This window comes from Rhineura floridana, chromosome 4, assembly GCF_030035675.1.
Source record: "Rhineura floridana isolate rRhiFlo1 chromosome 4, rRhiFlo1.hap2, whole genome shotgun sequence".
NCBI lineage: Eukaryota > Metazoa > Chordata > Lepidosauria > Squamata > Rhineuridae > Rhineura > Rhineura floridana.
The window spans coordinates 163,341,857-163,359,120 of NC_084483.1; the positions used below are offsets into that span (position 1 = coordinate 163,341,857).

Sequence of the window (17,264 nt, forward strand, 5' to 3'; positions counted from 1 at the left end):
GGGCGGAAGGCAAAGAGCCCAACAGTAGGTGGAGCCAGAGCCAATGACAGGCAGAGCCAACTAATTCCAGTTTTGTCTCCATCTTCCTCCTGGTGAGTTCTAAGACTAAGGAGAAGAAGCTGATGGGCAGTGCCAGGCCCTAAACTGGTTGCTGCAAATAGGAAGGCAGGCAAGTGGGTCAGCGCCCTATTTGCCCCAATGGTCTAGCCTGCAGTGCTCTTGCTTGTCCCCTGGTAGATGATCAGACCTCCAGCCCTGCAGGACCACCTTTTTGACAACTGGATTTAGAATATGAGACAGGCATTTGGGAAAGTAAAATAAAATACATTTTAACACAAAAAAGTGCCACCCAATAGTTATGCAGTCAGTATCATGTTTTATTGTACATATTGCATTTGCAGTAAGTACACAGGTTTTTAAAAATGTAGTTAGTCTTTCCTGTATACATGCAGTATATTTCTTGCCCATTGATCAAATGCACATATGTGCCCTTCATGAGAATTAATCCGCTAATAGTACATTCAAAAAGATTTCAGGTAGAATGATTTCCTATTAACTAGACCCCATCCTTGCTCGTTCATGCAAAACTATATAAAATTTAATGAAAAAAATTAGAACCAATATAAAAGGAACAGATCCACCATGCAATCACCATTCATTTCAATACTGATTCAAAGAAGAGGAAGAGAAATCTCACTGAAGTCAACAAAGCACGGTGGGATAAAATTCTGTTCTAGATTTGAAAGCTGATAGTGGTCTGGATGCATAGTTTGTATATACTGTACTTCTGATCAAAATAGTCTAGTTCACAAGAAGCTTGCCACCTTGCTACAGTTGCCAGGCGCATCACTGAATATTTCAAAAATGTATTGCCATGTTGGACAGCAGACTTACAGTCTTAAAAAGAAACAGAGAGGTCTACACTTTGAGGATCCCTGTATCTTTAGGAGCTGCTTAAGAGGAAAAAAATTAACCAGATGAAGCTTCTTCTATAGCACTGGATGTTAAAAGCTGCACTTGGTTAAAAGTCTTCCTTCTATAATATAATTTACATGTTTATTATCTTGAAATCAACACATTCCCATCTGAGATAGTCCTATAATAAGAGCAAACCGAAGTGAACTTTCCAGGTAGTAGATTTCAGGCATTCCCGTTAAATCTGCCACCTGATGCACACTTAGGCATACCTAAGCCAGTTGAGTTATATATTGCTATGTGCACATAACCCTACATGGGATCAAGCAGCATGGGTAGCAGATAGATGTAACCCACAAGGCATAATCCACATGTAATGCACAGGGCACAATCCATTATTTCACAGTTGTTATTTTAAAGCCCCAATGAAATGTACTGGAATGTGAAAGACCAGAGTTTCCCCATATTAGTTAACTCTGTGTGTGTGTGCCATTTGGATTTTTGGTCTCAGCCATCAACGTACCTTGGGTTCATCCCAATTCCTGTTAAATTTATTATAGAATACCCATGGAAATATTTTCAGGACCAACTGGCTACTATTTCTTCATGTTTGCAGCACCTGAGTACCAGCTCATTTAACAAAAAGCAGATCCAATTTTAAAGTATAAAAACCCACAAAATTCCTTTAAACAGTTTACATGAATGGGAAAATAAATGTGGATTTGCAAGTGGCTTAAAAGATAACATTTTAATTATATTACTATGTAAACAATAGTCTTCATATATAAACAATTTAAAGTATCTTCTGAAAATAAAAATGGTTGACACTTCATCATGATTTAGTTTTGGGTCAAAGAGCGAGGCAAGCTTCCCGAAAAAGAGGCTGGGGCACAACCTACAAGGGCGTCCTGAGGCTCAAGCCCACCGAATTTCACCTGTCAATTTCACGCGTTCACTCAGATGTCTACTCAACCCCATTTTTGCATTAATATGCAACTTTATAAATTTTCATTCAGATTTTTGAAATGAGTATTTTCATAAAAGTGCATATTTTGCCTAAACATACACGTTTCTAAATGCAGATCATCCTACAATACCATTTTTAAAAACACATTTTGGAAACTTTTTTTGACCTATGAACTGCCTCACTAAAATTCAAGGAGGATGGATTATATTATTCTGATCTGGGCATTCCTTTGGAAGGTTCAAACCAGGTCAATTTGCATCAAATTCACAAAGATTGAATTCATCAATCCCAAACTGAAATGAATGGGAGCTGCATTTTAACATGGATTTCCCAGTGGATCGTGCCTCAAGACAACACAGGAGGTTCTCTCCCCGATTCCTCTCAGCTCATTTTGCTTCATTAAACTATTTCTTTTGCTCAGACATAAGAAGTGTTGTTCTTAGAAAGGGACATCTGGGAGCAAAGCAGATCAGATTTCATATAAAAAAACAAAACCCTAAAATGGGTGGGAAACTTCTTTGAGCCTGTGCACCACATCTTTATTTCCCCTACCCATGTATGTCAACATTATGGGGGTGAGGCCACCCACCTGTCAAAGTTGACCAGTGGGAGTGGGAGAAGCAGCACCTAGCAGGAGTGAACCTTCCATTCACCAGCCGGATGGTTCAATCATGCTGGATGAAGGGGTCTGCTTAGCGCTTAAAATGACCAATATCCCTAGAAGGAAGTCAAAGTTAAAGTAAATATTTGCTGGGCAAAGTCTAAAATATTTTGAGCACCAACTATTTCTCATTTAGATTAATGTGTACACTGGATTCAAATTTCATCCCAATGTTTTGACACAAATATTATTCCCAAAATAGTTCACTCCCACAGTAAATATTTACATAGTATTTCTAAAGTCATTCGACACACACTCTCACTCGCTCATTCCAATAGCACAACAAAAAAACCACCACAGCATAAAGTCAAACCTAAGAACTTTTGCTAGGAAACAAACAGAACCTTTTAAAAAAAGAGAGGATTTTTTTTTTAAAGTTAGGTCCAAAGCAGAAAGTAAAGTTCGCTCAGATTGTAACAGTTGGAACCAGTAACACAGATCTTTTCTCAAAAACAAAATGAGTAAGCTACATCCTCATAACTGGGGACTCAACTCTTTTGGGTTATGATCTCCTTCCTTTTCACTCTATGACTGGCAGTTAAGCTCAATGTTTACATTTTTCATTATACCAGCTATATAACCAATAATAAATATTTTGATCCTGAAAGAGAGAAGGATATACTCTGATGCAATAAATCCAACATTTTTCTTTCCACAACAGAAATGTATTAATATAATCTTGAACAAAATGGACAGTTAAATGAACTGAACTGACTGTCAGTTTACAAATGGAGTTTTTTGGGGGGTGAGTAAATGCAGTGAGGCAAGAAGCAAAATTGATTGCATCGCATCAAGAAAGATGTGTTCCCATTTTAAGTCAATGACAGCAAATTAGGAATTGCCGTGCCAGATCAACCCAACCCTCTGGTCCAGGACTTTAAACAGTGGCTTGCCAGATGCCATTTCCTCCTTCTTTGTCTCCTGTTCATGAGAAGAGAGAAGTTACCCCTGGGAACACCAAGATAGTCAAACCAAAGATGTTCTCAGCAACAACATCTTTAACACTGTCTACACCAGCCTTTCTCAACCAGTGTGCCTCCAGATGTTGTTGGACAACTCCCATCAGCCTCAGCCAGCATTGCCAATGGTCAGGAAGATGGGAGTTGTGGTCCAACAGGCACACTGGTTGGGAAAGGCTGGTCTACTGGCTGGTTTGTACAAACTGTACGTCTGGAGTTTGAACTTTTTACATCACTACCACAATGGCAGAGATCTCAAGATAAGCCAATCTCCCCCCCCCCCGAACCCTCTAAAAACCTCTCAATAGTGTGGGATTGAGTAACTTTTCTTCAATGAACTTCCTTCAAAATTAACTATCTGAGGACCCAGGCTACTGTCATTACATATAACTGAAAGGGCGATTTATAATATACTTTTAGCAAACATACTTTCTAGAAATCCATCTACTCTGATGCTTAAAAGCAGAGGGGGACATTGATATAATTTTGATAACGCATATTTCATTTTATAGCTTCAAATACCAATGAACATTCACAATCAATAGTATTTGATATAAAAAAGTTTGAATAAAAACTTAATACCTATCTGAATTGCTGGAAGTGTGGCAGACTGTTGGTGCTCATGCTCTAAAGTTTAATTGGTGCAGGTAAACATTATTAATTATATATTTATTTATTATCACATTTCCACCTCACCTTTCCTCCAAGGAGCTGAAGGTGGCACATACAATTCTCCCCTCCCTATTTTTGCCTTACAACAACCCCGTGAGGTAGTTTGGGCCAAGAGGCCCAAGGTCACCCAGTGAGCCTCACGCCTGAGTGGGGATTTGAATCCTAGTCTCCCAGCCAAGGATCTTACAGCAAAAATCAATGCTGAATTGGTTCTAGGTACATCAAAAGGGAGAGACTGTGGGAAACTGGAACAAGATGGTCTGGCAAAAATGCAAGTTTTTATGGATTGTGGCAGTTACCAAACTTGGTCCAGAAGTGGAAGGAGAATGACTAAAAATAGTCTCTCTTGCTTTTTTTTGGTGCTACTTTACAGATTTTATCATGTTTCCACAGTTTCTCCCCCTTGATACATTGTTTGTACCATTGATTGCTTCTTCCCAACTCTTTCTTGACCAGTGCAATGTAAGAGGCTGTATTAAGCAACAGGGTAACTCAACATCTGTTATGCACAACTTTTCTCCCCCTAGCTGGGCCCTCCACTATAGGATATAAAAATATGCTGTATGCCAGGAGAGGGAAAACCATGGCCCTCCAAATGCTATTGGACTCCAGCTCCCATCAGTTCCAGCCAGTATGGCCTATGGTCAGGGATGATGGGAGCTACAGCCCCAACAGCATTTGGAGGGTCACAGGTGTGTGTGTGTTCATTTGAATACATTCATTCAGGGCATCTAAAAGGCAACCCTATCTAAGCCAGGACCAATTCCCCTGGTGGCTCTGTTGGGAACAGAAAAGAACATGCAAAACAATATTGTGCTTTTTGCATTTCGTTTCCTGAACAGGTGATTAGCTATGATACCCACTGGAGGTTCAGTTATTTCCTTCCCTTAGAATGGCAAGGTTGAAGAACCCCTGCACTCAGCTTCATTCTTGGGCCCAAACTGCACATGATATGAAACTGAGTCTCCAGCTTTTCTCCACTGACAGGTGCAGGGAGGCCCAAGAGTTAGGAAGATGATAGCATACTGGGGAAGATGAGGCTTATCCCGTTTCCCTGCAACAATGGATTTTCTGGAGAAAACACCCTTAGCACAGCTACAAGGGTTAGATTTTTTTAAAAGAGTACCCATTGGTAGCTACGGGAACATTTTCTAATCCTTGTAGCTGCATGGGGGCCCTGACCATGGCTGGGGAGGGAAATGATAGACCTCCCCCTCCCTGAGTGCTGCAATTCCAAATGGGCTCCACCCCCACGGCCACAATTAAAGAAAAAGCAGAGACATAGGAACATTTACATATTAATTGTGATGTGTAGTTTGGCCCTTATACAACCCCTGCACTTCAGCTACATTTTCAAGAACATACGTACTGTACTATTATTATTAATTTTTCTTTACTATGATTGCAAATTGGAGTGTAAAGTAGAACCTTACCTTCTCCAACTGTTTACCTCCCAAGAGAGGAATTCTTCATCTCACCATGTGCTAATATAGCCAATACACTTGCACCCCCCAAAACATTCAAATTCTGTTTAGACATTTTCCCAGTTTTTTTAAAAAAATGTGTACAGTACTATGACTATTGTGGGGCCACATCCAATGCTGCAACACTGCTGGCACAAGGAACTTCAGTGCACACAACAGAACGTGGACCTTCTCTTGTATCCCCCAGCCCCCCCAGAAACAGCTCCGGAGGGTGGGGAACCCTCTGAAGCAAATCTGGTGGGGGGCATGTGGGGGTGGAGGGGAGGAAATGGAAGTTCTGTTGCACCAGGAGAACTGCACAGGTACAGCACTGGATAAAGCTCATTATTATTATTTTCATTATGACTGCAAGCTGTTGTGTAAATTGGAACCTTAACTTCACCAACTGCTCACCTCCCAAGGGAGGAATTTTGTCTCGCCATGGGCTGACAGCACCAAAACCCACAACAAAACAACCTTTCACATTCCATTGAGACACTAAACTAAAGAGGGGGATGGGCATCTCAGGGTCATCAGGGCTATGCACACTTACTTGGGAGCAAGCCCCACTGAACTCAATAGTAAACACAGAGGGGATCAGACTGCCTTGTATCCTGCACTCCCAGTCAAATTTTTAACGCTAACAGTTGAAAGATGTGACTATTAAGTCTCAGGGGAGACTCACATACTTGTTCTACTGGGTTTCCTGAAAAATATATGGCACTATGTGTAAAAACCATAGAATTTCATCTATTGAACATTGTCCTGTTGCACAGCAAAGGCTATACAGGAGGGTCACCATTGTTGTTGTTGCTTTAAATATATAGCTGATGAGCTGCAAGGGTGTCCATGAATGGCTGAACTAAATAATCTGTTGAGAAGTAGAAGATCAAGCCAAAGGTGATGGAGATGGGAAGGGCAGGTAATGCTTTCTTGAATACTGCCAGCAATAAAAGAGTTAAACACAGGCCCTAAGAGAAAGAAGGAAAAGTATTACTTAGCAGAAAGCCAGGATATTTTCCCCTTACAGATAAAAACAATGTATGAAATGCTAGGAAGGTAGAACTATCTTGTATCGCCTTAAAAATGACTAAGGTCAAAATCCCAACAAAAAGAGTTAGGCACAAAGTCCATTTAGCCTAAGAGATTTATAATGGCATAAGCTTTCGTGGTCTTGAGAGTCCTTCAACAGGGGACTAACAGTTGCCCCTCTTACCCTGTATAAGATTCAAAATTCCAGAGACAATAAATATACCAACCATCTAGTGCCCTCCAGATGTTGTTGGACTCCAAACTCCCATCAGCCCCAGCCAGCATGGCCAATGGTCAGAGATTACAGGAGATCTACTCCAAGAACATCTGGAGGGCAACAGGTTGGTGAAGGCTTTGCACACAGAGTTTCAATCTTGTGTCAGAGCTGACTTTTACATGCAAGATGAGTCCCAGAACTATAAGCAGGCAGTTATTATGCTTTTGTTATATCTACTATACATTTTGGAAAGTTGTTTTTTGTCTGTTCACTATGCATGTGGCCACCTTGTGTGATATCATAACCCAATTTTGCATGATGGTTTCTGAAATCAAGGAGCAGGCTTTCCTCTGTGTTTGGATACAACTGGACACCATTTTGAATCAAGATGGCAGACTGAACCTTTCCAAACTGCACTGATTTTAACCGTTGCTTCCAAAACTGTACTAGTCTTTTGATTTCTTAAGAGTGCCCGAGCAATGTTAGGTACCAGACTGCCTCCGTTATTACCATACAAAACTTAATGCGGCAAGATTCTCCGGAGGGGGGGAGCTGTGCAAACACCAGCCTTCACAATGTGACATTAGGAAGACCACAATAATGAACGATATTGGTGCAGAGCATGAAGGGGCCTGGTCAGGGTCTTGGGTATTGCTTGAAGTATCTTTGCCTACCAGCTGCTTTCCCCTCCCTTGCCTGCCTGCTCCTTTCTCTTCCCAACCACCTGCCTGCCTGCATTATTACTCCAGCACTATCTTGGACAGACTCTCCTGCCCATTGATCGAGTCTGCTTCGGGAGGCCTCCCTTCCAAGGACCAAACTAGATGCAAACCTAGACTTGTCAATAGAAACTATGTAAGGGTTTGCTTACTCTAAAAAAAAATGTGCTGGAGGAGTATTTTCATTGAACTGTAGCACTCTGGGAAGTGAGGCTAAACTTTTCTCCCCTCAGGATTCTTTCTCACCAGAGGTATTAGCCTTAGGGGGTAAATAAAAATGGCACCAGAGGGGACTGGAGTTGATAGCCATCCACAGGTGAATCGAGGATGATTAGGAAAAAAGGTTTAACCTTCCTGCTCTTTGTCCTGCAGTCCGGCTGAACACCCCCTGGCACCTGTTATTAACTTTAAAAATGAACTCCAGTGTGGTTTTATGACAAACTTAGTATCGTATCTAGTTCAGCCCAGAGGACCTCCACAACACCCCATCCAAGCTCCGGCCCCAACCATGCCAAGATTCTCACTTCAACTCCTTGACTGCTCAGTTGCCTTGGGTGGGCTCAATTTTTTTAGCTATCCCCACGGCCAGCAGGTTTTATGGAGCCTGAAAAGGGCATAGCACCAGATCAATGCATAATGTGGAGATTTCACTTACTATGAGGATGGCTACGAAACAAGCCAGAGTTGTATTCCAGTCACCACTAGCGGTGGCAGCTGCTTTGCCCACAAGCACACTGTAAAATATGAAGTCTCCAAGCCCTAATTTGACACCTCCTATTAAGAAGAGGGAAAAAAGATTCCATCAGCTCTGTGAAATTTCTGTTCTGAAATGAGAGATGTTCACACAGTGCTGTTATTGTCACCCTTTCCAACACATAGTATCTCTCTGCTGTTCTCAGCTATCAGGGCCACGATCGCTGCATTTGAAGCTGTCTAATCAGACACCTCTTGGAGTGAGGTGTCATCAACATGCAGATGGCACCGAACTCTCTCTATTCCATCTGAATTGGGAGAGGCAGTGGAGATGGTGCTTGGAGGCAGTGATGGTCTGGAAGTGGGCCAATAAACTGAGGCTGAATCCTGAAAAGACAGGGGTGTTACATGTCCAGAGTTCTCATGTTGAGGAGGTGGGGAGATGACCTGTTTTGGATTGGGTTGCGCCCCCTTGGAAGGACCAGGTTTGTAGCTTGGGGGTACTCCTGAATCCAACATTGTCATTGGAGGCTCAGGTGGCGTTGGTGGCTAGGCATGCCTTTTTCCAGCTCCAACTGGTTCAACACTTTGTTTCCTTTTGGACAGAGATGACTTAGCCAGAGTACTCCACGCTCTAGGAACTTCCAGACTTACAATGCACTCTATGTAGGGCTGCCCTTGAAGACGACTTGGAAACTTCAACTGGCCCAAAATGCAGCAGCCAGATTACTGGCTGGCCTTGAGATCTCATATAACCCCTGTTTTAAAACAGCTGCATTGGTTGCCAGTTTGTTTCTGGGCCCAATTGAAGGTGCTCGTGCTAGTGTTTAAGTCCTAAATATCCAATAGATCATCTCCTTCCTTATAGACCCTCTCGGGTGTTGAGATCAGCAGAGGGGGCCCTTTTAGTAGTTCCGCCACCTTCTGAAAATCAGGAGGGTGGCAATCCAGGAGAGGGCATTCTCTGCGACAGCCCTAAGTTGTGGAACTCCCTCCCCACCAAGGTGCGTCTGGCAACTTTGCTGTACAGTTTTAGGACCCACCTTATTTTGGGATTTTAGGTTCCCTGAGCTTCTTCTGGGAGGAAGGGTGTGATATAAATTTAATGAATAAAGTAAAATATAATTGTTTTTAATGTCTTATTTCAAAATTGTTGTAGCCTGCCCTGGGATCTTTGGGTGAAGGGTGGGTAATAAATGATGATGATCATGAAGGGGGGAGAACATTAATATAGAAAAACTGGGGGGCCTTCCTTCTACATTACGCCAATTTCAAATCGGTGACAGCATTATCAAGGGTGTGTGCATGCACATATGCACATGTATTTTTCTATGTGTAAGAAACAGGATGTCATGAGGGAGAGACCATAGCAGGTAAGGCAGGAGAGTTTAACAGACTGCAATCCTATATATGCTTACCTTAGAGTAAGTCTTACTTACTCTCTGAGAAGACATACATGTAAAGAACTGCAGTTAGTGATGCCATGCAGGAAGTGTCCTTCTCAAAGAGAAAAGACATTTTCCAGCAAAATAATCTGGCTAAAACATCAGAGATTGGAGAGCAAGATGAGAGATTAATCTTATTCAGCTCAATGCATTCTTATCTTCACTGAAAGGCAACATAAAAAAAAACACAAAGCCCCACACTGTGTTTTCCATGTGCTCTGTTGCACTGTGCCTTTGTTCTTGCTTTGGAACAGTCATGAAGTGTGAGGGAGAAAAAAACACAGGTAGGGGATCTTTATGGAAGATAAGTTCCAAAAGAAGATAATTCAAATTGCAGGACAGATTAAAAACAAGCAACAAGCTTGTAGGGCCAGCCAGGAGCAAAGCAGCGAGAAGGGTCTGGGAACTGCACAAAGTAGGCCCCTCTGTTGCATGACATTTGTAATAACACATTAATATAGGGGCTGGAAGCAGCAGCGGCCAATCACAGCAGAGAGGGATGGACAAGACAATGGGTGGTATCCAATGCTACTCCTACTCAGGGTGAACCCCGTGAAGTTAATAAACGTGACTAACTTAGGTTCATTCATTTTAATGGGTCTATTCTGAGTAGGAATAAGTTGAATGCAACCCAGACAGCCAGTAATGCTATCTGGCCTCCCAGAAGGCCTATATACTTGGCCTTCCAGAAGGCCACGTCATCACAATGGTTGAGGAAAATGTAGCACCAGTTACTCAATTGCCAACAGCATACACTGGAGGTCACCCTTGGCTTCAGGTTTGTATAGCACAACAGTATACAAACACGGCCATGGGAGATGGGCAAGTTTGTTGACGGAAGTGGGTAAACACTACATTTGTCCCTGTAATCTGAGGCCAGCATCTTGCAGAAGCTAAGGAGATCTAGGTCTGGTTTATGCCTGGGTGGGAGACCATCTGGGGACAACATGTATACAGCCTTGGGTTCTAGGATGGAAAAAAAGGCAGGATATACATGAAAGGAAGGAAAATAGTAAATGCCACTGTGGTGTTCCACACTTGAAAGGTGGCAGAATTATTACCCTTCTATTACAGATCAAGCACTCTGCCCATATTTCTTGACATGACCCAGTCACAGATCACATTAAGGTGGACACTGCATTGGAAGGCAGCCTAGAAATAACAAAATTTATATACCACTTACTAGAACAAAAGACCTCTAAGCTGAGTGGTGTGTGGCCAGCTCTAGATGGGGTCACACTCCCTCTGAAGGAGTGGATTCGTAGTTAGGGGGTTCTGCTGGATCCACTGCTGTTGCTTGAGGCACAGGTAGCCTCAGTGGTGTGGAATGCCTCCCATCAGTTTAGGCTGGTGGCCCAAATGCAACCTTGTTGGGACATGGATAACCTGGCTACAATAATCTATGCTCTGGTAACCTCAAGGTTGGATTATTACAATGTGCTTTACATGGGGCTGCCTTTGAAAACAGTTCTGAAGCTTCAATTAGTGTAGAACGCGGCTGCCCGATAGTTGAGGTTTCAAGGCAAACGCAGCATGTAACCCCAATCCTTTTCCAGTTACACTGGCTGCCTGCACGCTTCTAAGCCCAATTCAAAGTGCTGGTTTTGACCTATAAAGCTCTTTATGGCTCAGGACCCAATATCTTTTGGGTCCTGGAACAGATCACCTCGGACTATGAGGCTCTGGGTAGGAAGGTCAAGCATTTGGGGGCGCAGGTGGTCTTCTCGTCAATTCTTCCCGTGAAGGATAGAGGACTACAAAGGGAAAGGAAGATACTGCAGGTCAACGACTGGTTACGCAGATGTTGTTGACATGAGAGGTTTGGATTCTGGGACCATGGTCTAAGCTTCTTGGAGCAGGGACTGTTGGCAAGAGATGGGCTGCACCTTACGAGGACTGGGAAGAATCTCTTTGGCAGAAGTATGGCAAAACTCATCAAGAGTGCTTTAAACTAAAGCCTCTGGGGGATGGAGATGATAGCTTAAAGACCGATCCAAAGACAGCGGGTTGTAAACGCAGCAATTTGAAGGGTACAGGAGACACTGGGAGAGAGAAAGGGATGCACGGCAAAGCTCATGGTATATTAACGGAGGAATCCAATCGGGACAAAAGAGACTTCTGGTGTCTATATACCAATGCGCGGAGCTTGGGAAACACGCAAGGGGAGCTTGAAGTCTTAGTGCATCAAGGCAAATATGACTTCATAGGGATAACAGAAACTTGGTGGGATGACTCCCATGATTGGAATATAGCCATTCAAGGATATAAACTCTACAGAAAGAATAGAAGCAACAGAAAAGGAGGGGGAGTAGCGTTATACATCAAAGACAAATATACCTCTATGGAAATCCAAGAGAGCGAACAAAGTGGTCCGATAGAGACCATTTGTGTAAAAATAAATGGAGAAACAAATAAAACCGACATGGTAGTAGGTGTCTACTACAGACCCCCTGGCCAAGAAGAGGTGGTAGACGAGGCCTTCCTCAAACAAATCTCTGAAATCTCAAGGAGGCAAGAAGTAGTAGTGATGGGGGACTTCAACTACCCGGATATCTGCTGGGAAACAAACTCTGCAAAGCACAAAGCCTCCAACAAATTCCTGATGAGCCTTGCTGATAATTTCCTCTTTCAAAAAGTAGAAGGAACAAGGGGATCGGCAATCCTGGACCTGATCTTAACTAACACGGACGAATTGGTCACGGGAATTAAAGCGGTCGGCACCTTGGGGGAAAGTGACCACGTAATGCTGGAATTCGGGATTCTGGGGAAAGCCAAAGAAGAATATAGTCAAACATGGACCTTGGATTTCAAAAAAGCCGATTTTAGCAAGCTCAGGGAAATGATGGGTAGGATCCCGTGGCTAGATAGACTAAAGAAAAAAGGAGCCCAAGAAGCGTGGGAGTTCATGAAGAACGTATTACAAAAATGTTGGGCTATGTTGCTTCCCAAAGAATTAAACAGGGAATGAAAGGGTTAACTATGTAACAGATTAGAGAAGGATTGCATCAGCCACACAGCTGGACATAATGAGTCCTAATCAGCCCAAGGGCAATAAAGCACGGGAACAGGGAACAGCGGGAACAGGGAACAGCGTGTGTGGGGGTGAGAAACGGAGTTAGGAATCGGAGTAAGTGTATGGCGTATGTGTGTACTGTTTTGTCACCAAGAACTTTATGCAACGAAGTAAAGCTCTTCCTAAAAACCTGTTCCTGTGTATCTGTGGATTCTTGCTGGAACGAGACGTAAGAAGGCTGGACCAGACTGGGACTCTGTATGGGAAACCTATCGCCTGGGAACTCTAGCACTCTAAACAACCAACAATCGCAAACAATTCCAAAGAGGAAGAAAAACGGAAGACATCGGAAAAAGCCAATGTGGCTACACGGAAGACTGATGGAGGAAGTAAAAGTAAAAAAGAGCATGTATAAAGAATGGAAGGAAGGACGCATCACCAAGGAAGAGTACCGACGAGCGGCTCGGGCTTGCAGGAATAAATAATAATAATAATAATAAAATTTTATTTCTAGGCCGCCTATCTGGCCGAATTAACGGCCACTCTAGGCGGCGTACATAGACTAAAATATAACATAGAGTAAAATATAACATATAATACTAAACAAAACCCCAGTAGTCTATAGACATCCCGAGCAGCAGGTTCACGCACACATACACACACACGGTCTTTGGCCCCTTCAGCAGTTGCTGCTTTTGTAGCTGGAGAGAGACAGGGCCCCACCCTTCCAGGCCAGGTGGAAATCAGCCAGAAATGCAGGGAGCAGGTCTTGCACAAACTCACACAGGTAGATGGTCTCTGGCCCCTTCAGCAGTTGCTGCTTTTGTAGCTGGAGAGAGACAGGGCCCCACCCTTCCAGGCCAGGTGGAAATCAGCCAGAAATGCAGGGAGCAGGTCTTGCAGAAACTCACACAGGTAGATGGTCTCTGACCCCTTCAGCAGTTGCTGCTTTTGTAGCTGGAGAGAGACAGGGCCCCGCCCTTCCAGGCCAGGTGGAAATCAGCCAGAAATGCAGGGAGCAGGTCTTGCAGAAACTCACACAGGTAGCGTAAGGAAAGCTAAAACCCAGAATGAGCTGAGGCTGGCGAAGGAAGCGAGGAACAACAAAAAGGGGTTTTTCAGATATGTTCGAAGCAAGAGAAAGACCAAGGAAACGGTGGGACTGCTGCTCAATGAGGATGGCAAAATGTTGACAGATAACGAGGAAAAAGCAGAACTGCTCAACACCTATTTTGCCTCCGTTTTCTCCCAAAAAGGGAACAGTGTGCAACCTTGCATCGGTAGCAATCTCAGGAAGGGGTCGGGACTGCAGTTCGAGATTGATAAGGAGATAGTCAGGAAATATCTAGTTAACCTAAATGAGTTCAAATCTCCAGGGCCTGATGAACTGCATCCCAGAGTATTGAAGGAACTTGCGGATGTACTCTCGGAACCTCTTGCCATCATCTTTGAGAAATCATGGAGAACGGGAGAGGTGCTGGAGGACTGGAGACGGGCAAACGTCGTCCCACTCTTTAAAAAGGGTAAAAAAGAAGATCCGGGGAATTACAGGCCGGTCAGTCTGACTTCAATACCGGGAAAGATATTAGAACGGATAATAAAAGAGTCCATTGGCAACTATCTAGATGACAACGAAGGAGCCAGCATGGGTTTGTCAAGAAAAAATCCTGTCAAACTAATCTCATCTCTTTTTTTGATCGGGGCACTAGCTTAGTAGATGGTGGAAATGCTGCAGATGTCATCTATCTAGATTTCAGCAAGGCGTTTGACAAAGTCCCCCACGACCTTTTAATTAGGAAACTAGTGAAATGCGGACTACATGGAAATACTGTCAGGTGGATTCACAACTGGTTGGAAAACCGTACTCTAAGAGTGGTCGTCGGTGGCTCTGCTTCAGACTGGAAGGAGGTCTCGAGTGGAGTGCCACAGGGTTCTGTCCTGGGGCCGATACTCTTCAACATTTTTATCAATGACTTAGATGATGGGGTGGAGGGAAGCCTTATGAAGTTTGCGGATGATACGAAACTGGGAGGGATAGCTAACACAATGGAAGACAGGAATAAAATCCAAAGGGACCTGGATAGACTAGAAAATTGGGCTGAAATTAATAAAATGACATTCAATAAAGACAAATGCAGGATTCTGCATTTAGGCCACAAAAACAAAATGCACGGGTACAGGATGGGAAATACCCGGCTTAGCAGTAGTGCGTGTGAGAAGGACCTTGGAATTGTAGTGGATCACAAGTTGAACATGACCCAGCAGTGTGATGCTGCGGCAAAAAAGGCAAACACGGTTTTGGGCCGCATAAACAGAGCTATAGTTTCCAGGTCGAGGGAAGTAATAGTCCCACTATATTCTGCATTGGTCAGGCCTCATCTGGAATACTGCGTTCAGTTCTGGGCGACCTCATTTTAAGAAAGATATAGACAAGTTAGAGCGGGTTCAGAAGAGGGCGACGAGGATGATAGCCGGTATGGAGAACAAGTCTTATGAGGAAAGGTTGAAGGAACTTGCATGTTCAGTCTGGTGAAGAGAAGGCTGAGGGGTGATATGATTGCACTCTTTAAGTACCTGAAGGGCTGTCACATAGAGGGTACAGATTTGTTCTCTGCTGCCCCAGAGGGTAGGACTAGGTCTAATGGTTTTAAGTTGCAGGAGCGTAGATTCAGATTGGACACTAGAAGGAACTTCTTGACAGTAAGGGCGGTTCAGCAATGGAACCGACTGCCTAGGTGGGATCCCCTTCGCTGGATGTCTTCAAGCAGAGGCTGGACAGCTATCTGCGGGAGATGCTCTAGCTGTGGATTTCCTGCTGTGAGCAGGGAGTTGGACTCGATGGCCTACAAGGCCCCTTCCAACTCTATGATTCTATGATTCTAAGTCTCCCATTACAAACCTACCCAGACCCTTAAATCTTCTTCTGAGGCTCTTCTCTAGGTTTCCCCTTGAAGGGTGGTGATAAAGGAGAGGGCCTTTTCAGTTGTGGCTCCATACACTTCCCAGTGAGTATATTTTTGGCCCCAGGTAAAGACTTACCTTTTTTCTTCAGGCATTTGATAGACTGGGATGATGTTTTTGTATTAGTGTGCTGCCAAAGCTTTCTGTGGCTGTATGGGGGTGGTTTTTATTTTGTTTTGTTTCATGTATGATATACTATTTTGGCTTTTAATTATGTTGTAAGTCACTTGGAGACCTTTGGGTAGCAGTGAAACTAATAAATCAAGTAAATATTAAATCTGGGGGCAAGGAGAAGTATGGATCTTGATTCTCCAAAGTTTGGAAAGTACTGATCTAGTACATAGTGAGACATGCATGCTTTCCATGCAAATCTTCAGGATAAGCATTGAGGATGTAGCCTTATGCTGCATGAAAGTTTGATGGACATTCTAATTTTACAATAGAAATTTTTTGTATTGTCAGCATAGATGGTAGTCATAGCACTTCAGGGCCAGAGCAAATATTACCGTGTAAAAATAATAAGCTGAGGATTCATTCCACCACAGCTGCGGATTCATTCCAGCACATCCAGGAGATGCCGGGTTGGCAAAGGCCATACTAGAGTGTCTGAATTCATATTTTGTATGAATGTATGTGAAGTGCTTATAAGAGCTTCCACTTACTCTCCTCCTCCATAATTTCTTCTAAGGAAGAGTTAATTGGATGGCTCATTGTTGAATTTCCCATCTCAGGAACGGCAGGCTCAGTGTAAGAACCAACATCATGGTTCACTACTCCTTCTGCTAAGACAACAAAAAACCACCCAAGAGAGTTAGAGAGAGAGAGAGAACACATACAGATACACACACACACACACTTATAGACAGAAGATACCATTGTGTAAGCTATAATAAAGAGCCGTGCTGTAGCAGACCAAAGATCTATTTAATCCATCATCCCAATTCCCACAGTGGCCAACCAGATACGCCAAGAAACTCACAAACAGGATTTGAAGGCAGTAGTCCTCTCCTGTTGTTGATCTCCAGCAACTGGTATTCAGAGGCATGCTGCCTTTGTACACACAGCTTGCATACACAGAGACTGTGACAAATTGCAGTTGTTAGACTGATCCTCCATGAAGTCCATTCAAGATTTATCTCTAAGTGTGTGTTAAGAACTACAGCCAAGAAATTGAGCTTTATGAAGGAGTTTATTCCAACAGGTGGATAGATAAAACCAAAACAGAGCCCAAGCAGTTATAGCTTGGGAGACTGGAACACAGAGGAAGAACATATGATCATCAACATGCGACTTCCTTACCAAAGTAGCTGAAGGCCAGCTCCCACATTATTTTTCCCAACTTGCATCTTTAGAACATGCGTAGCAAAAGCAAGAATAAACCAAATGAAGACAAAGACTCTCAGCTGATCAGTCAGAATTATCAGATGTCAATTCAATACACATAGCTAGAGGACTGGCATCAAGTAATGAGTGATTATTCCAACATTACTAAAGTGTGCAGGCATATTGGATCTTGCACAAATATGACACAGAATCACAAGTCACTT

At 43.3% G+C, this 17,264-nt stretch overlaps 1 protein-coding gene across 7 annotated transcripts in view; it reads right to left on the reverse strand.

Annotated features, from left to right (window-relative positions):
- Positions 1-349: 349 nt before the first annotated feature.
- Positions 350-17,264, reverse strand: part of PSEN2 (presenilin 2) — a 51,564-nt gene continuing 34,649 nt past the window's right edge. For 2 of the 7 annotated variants that reach the window (XM_061625019.1, XM_061625015.1), the window contains exons 9-11: positions 16,380-16,499; positions 8,261-8,379; positions 5,461-6,608 (exon numbers count right to left, since the gene is read on the reverse strand). In XM_061625019.1, coding sequence (XP_061481003.1) covers positions 6,453-6,608; positions 8,261-8,379; positions 16,380-16,499 — 395 coding nt within the window. In that variant the 3' untranslated portion in view covers positions 5,461-6,452. Of the gene's footprint in view, positions 4,130-5,460; positions 6,609-8,260; positions 8,380-16,379; positions 16,500-17,264 lie in introns of those variants that run through there. The other 5 variants (XR_009762402.1, XM_061625017.1, XM_061625016.1 and 2 more) reach the window with 5 other exon arrangements.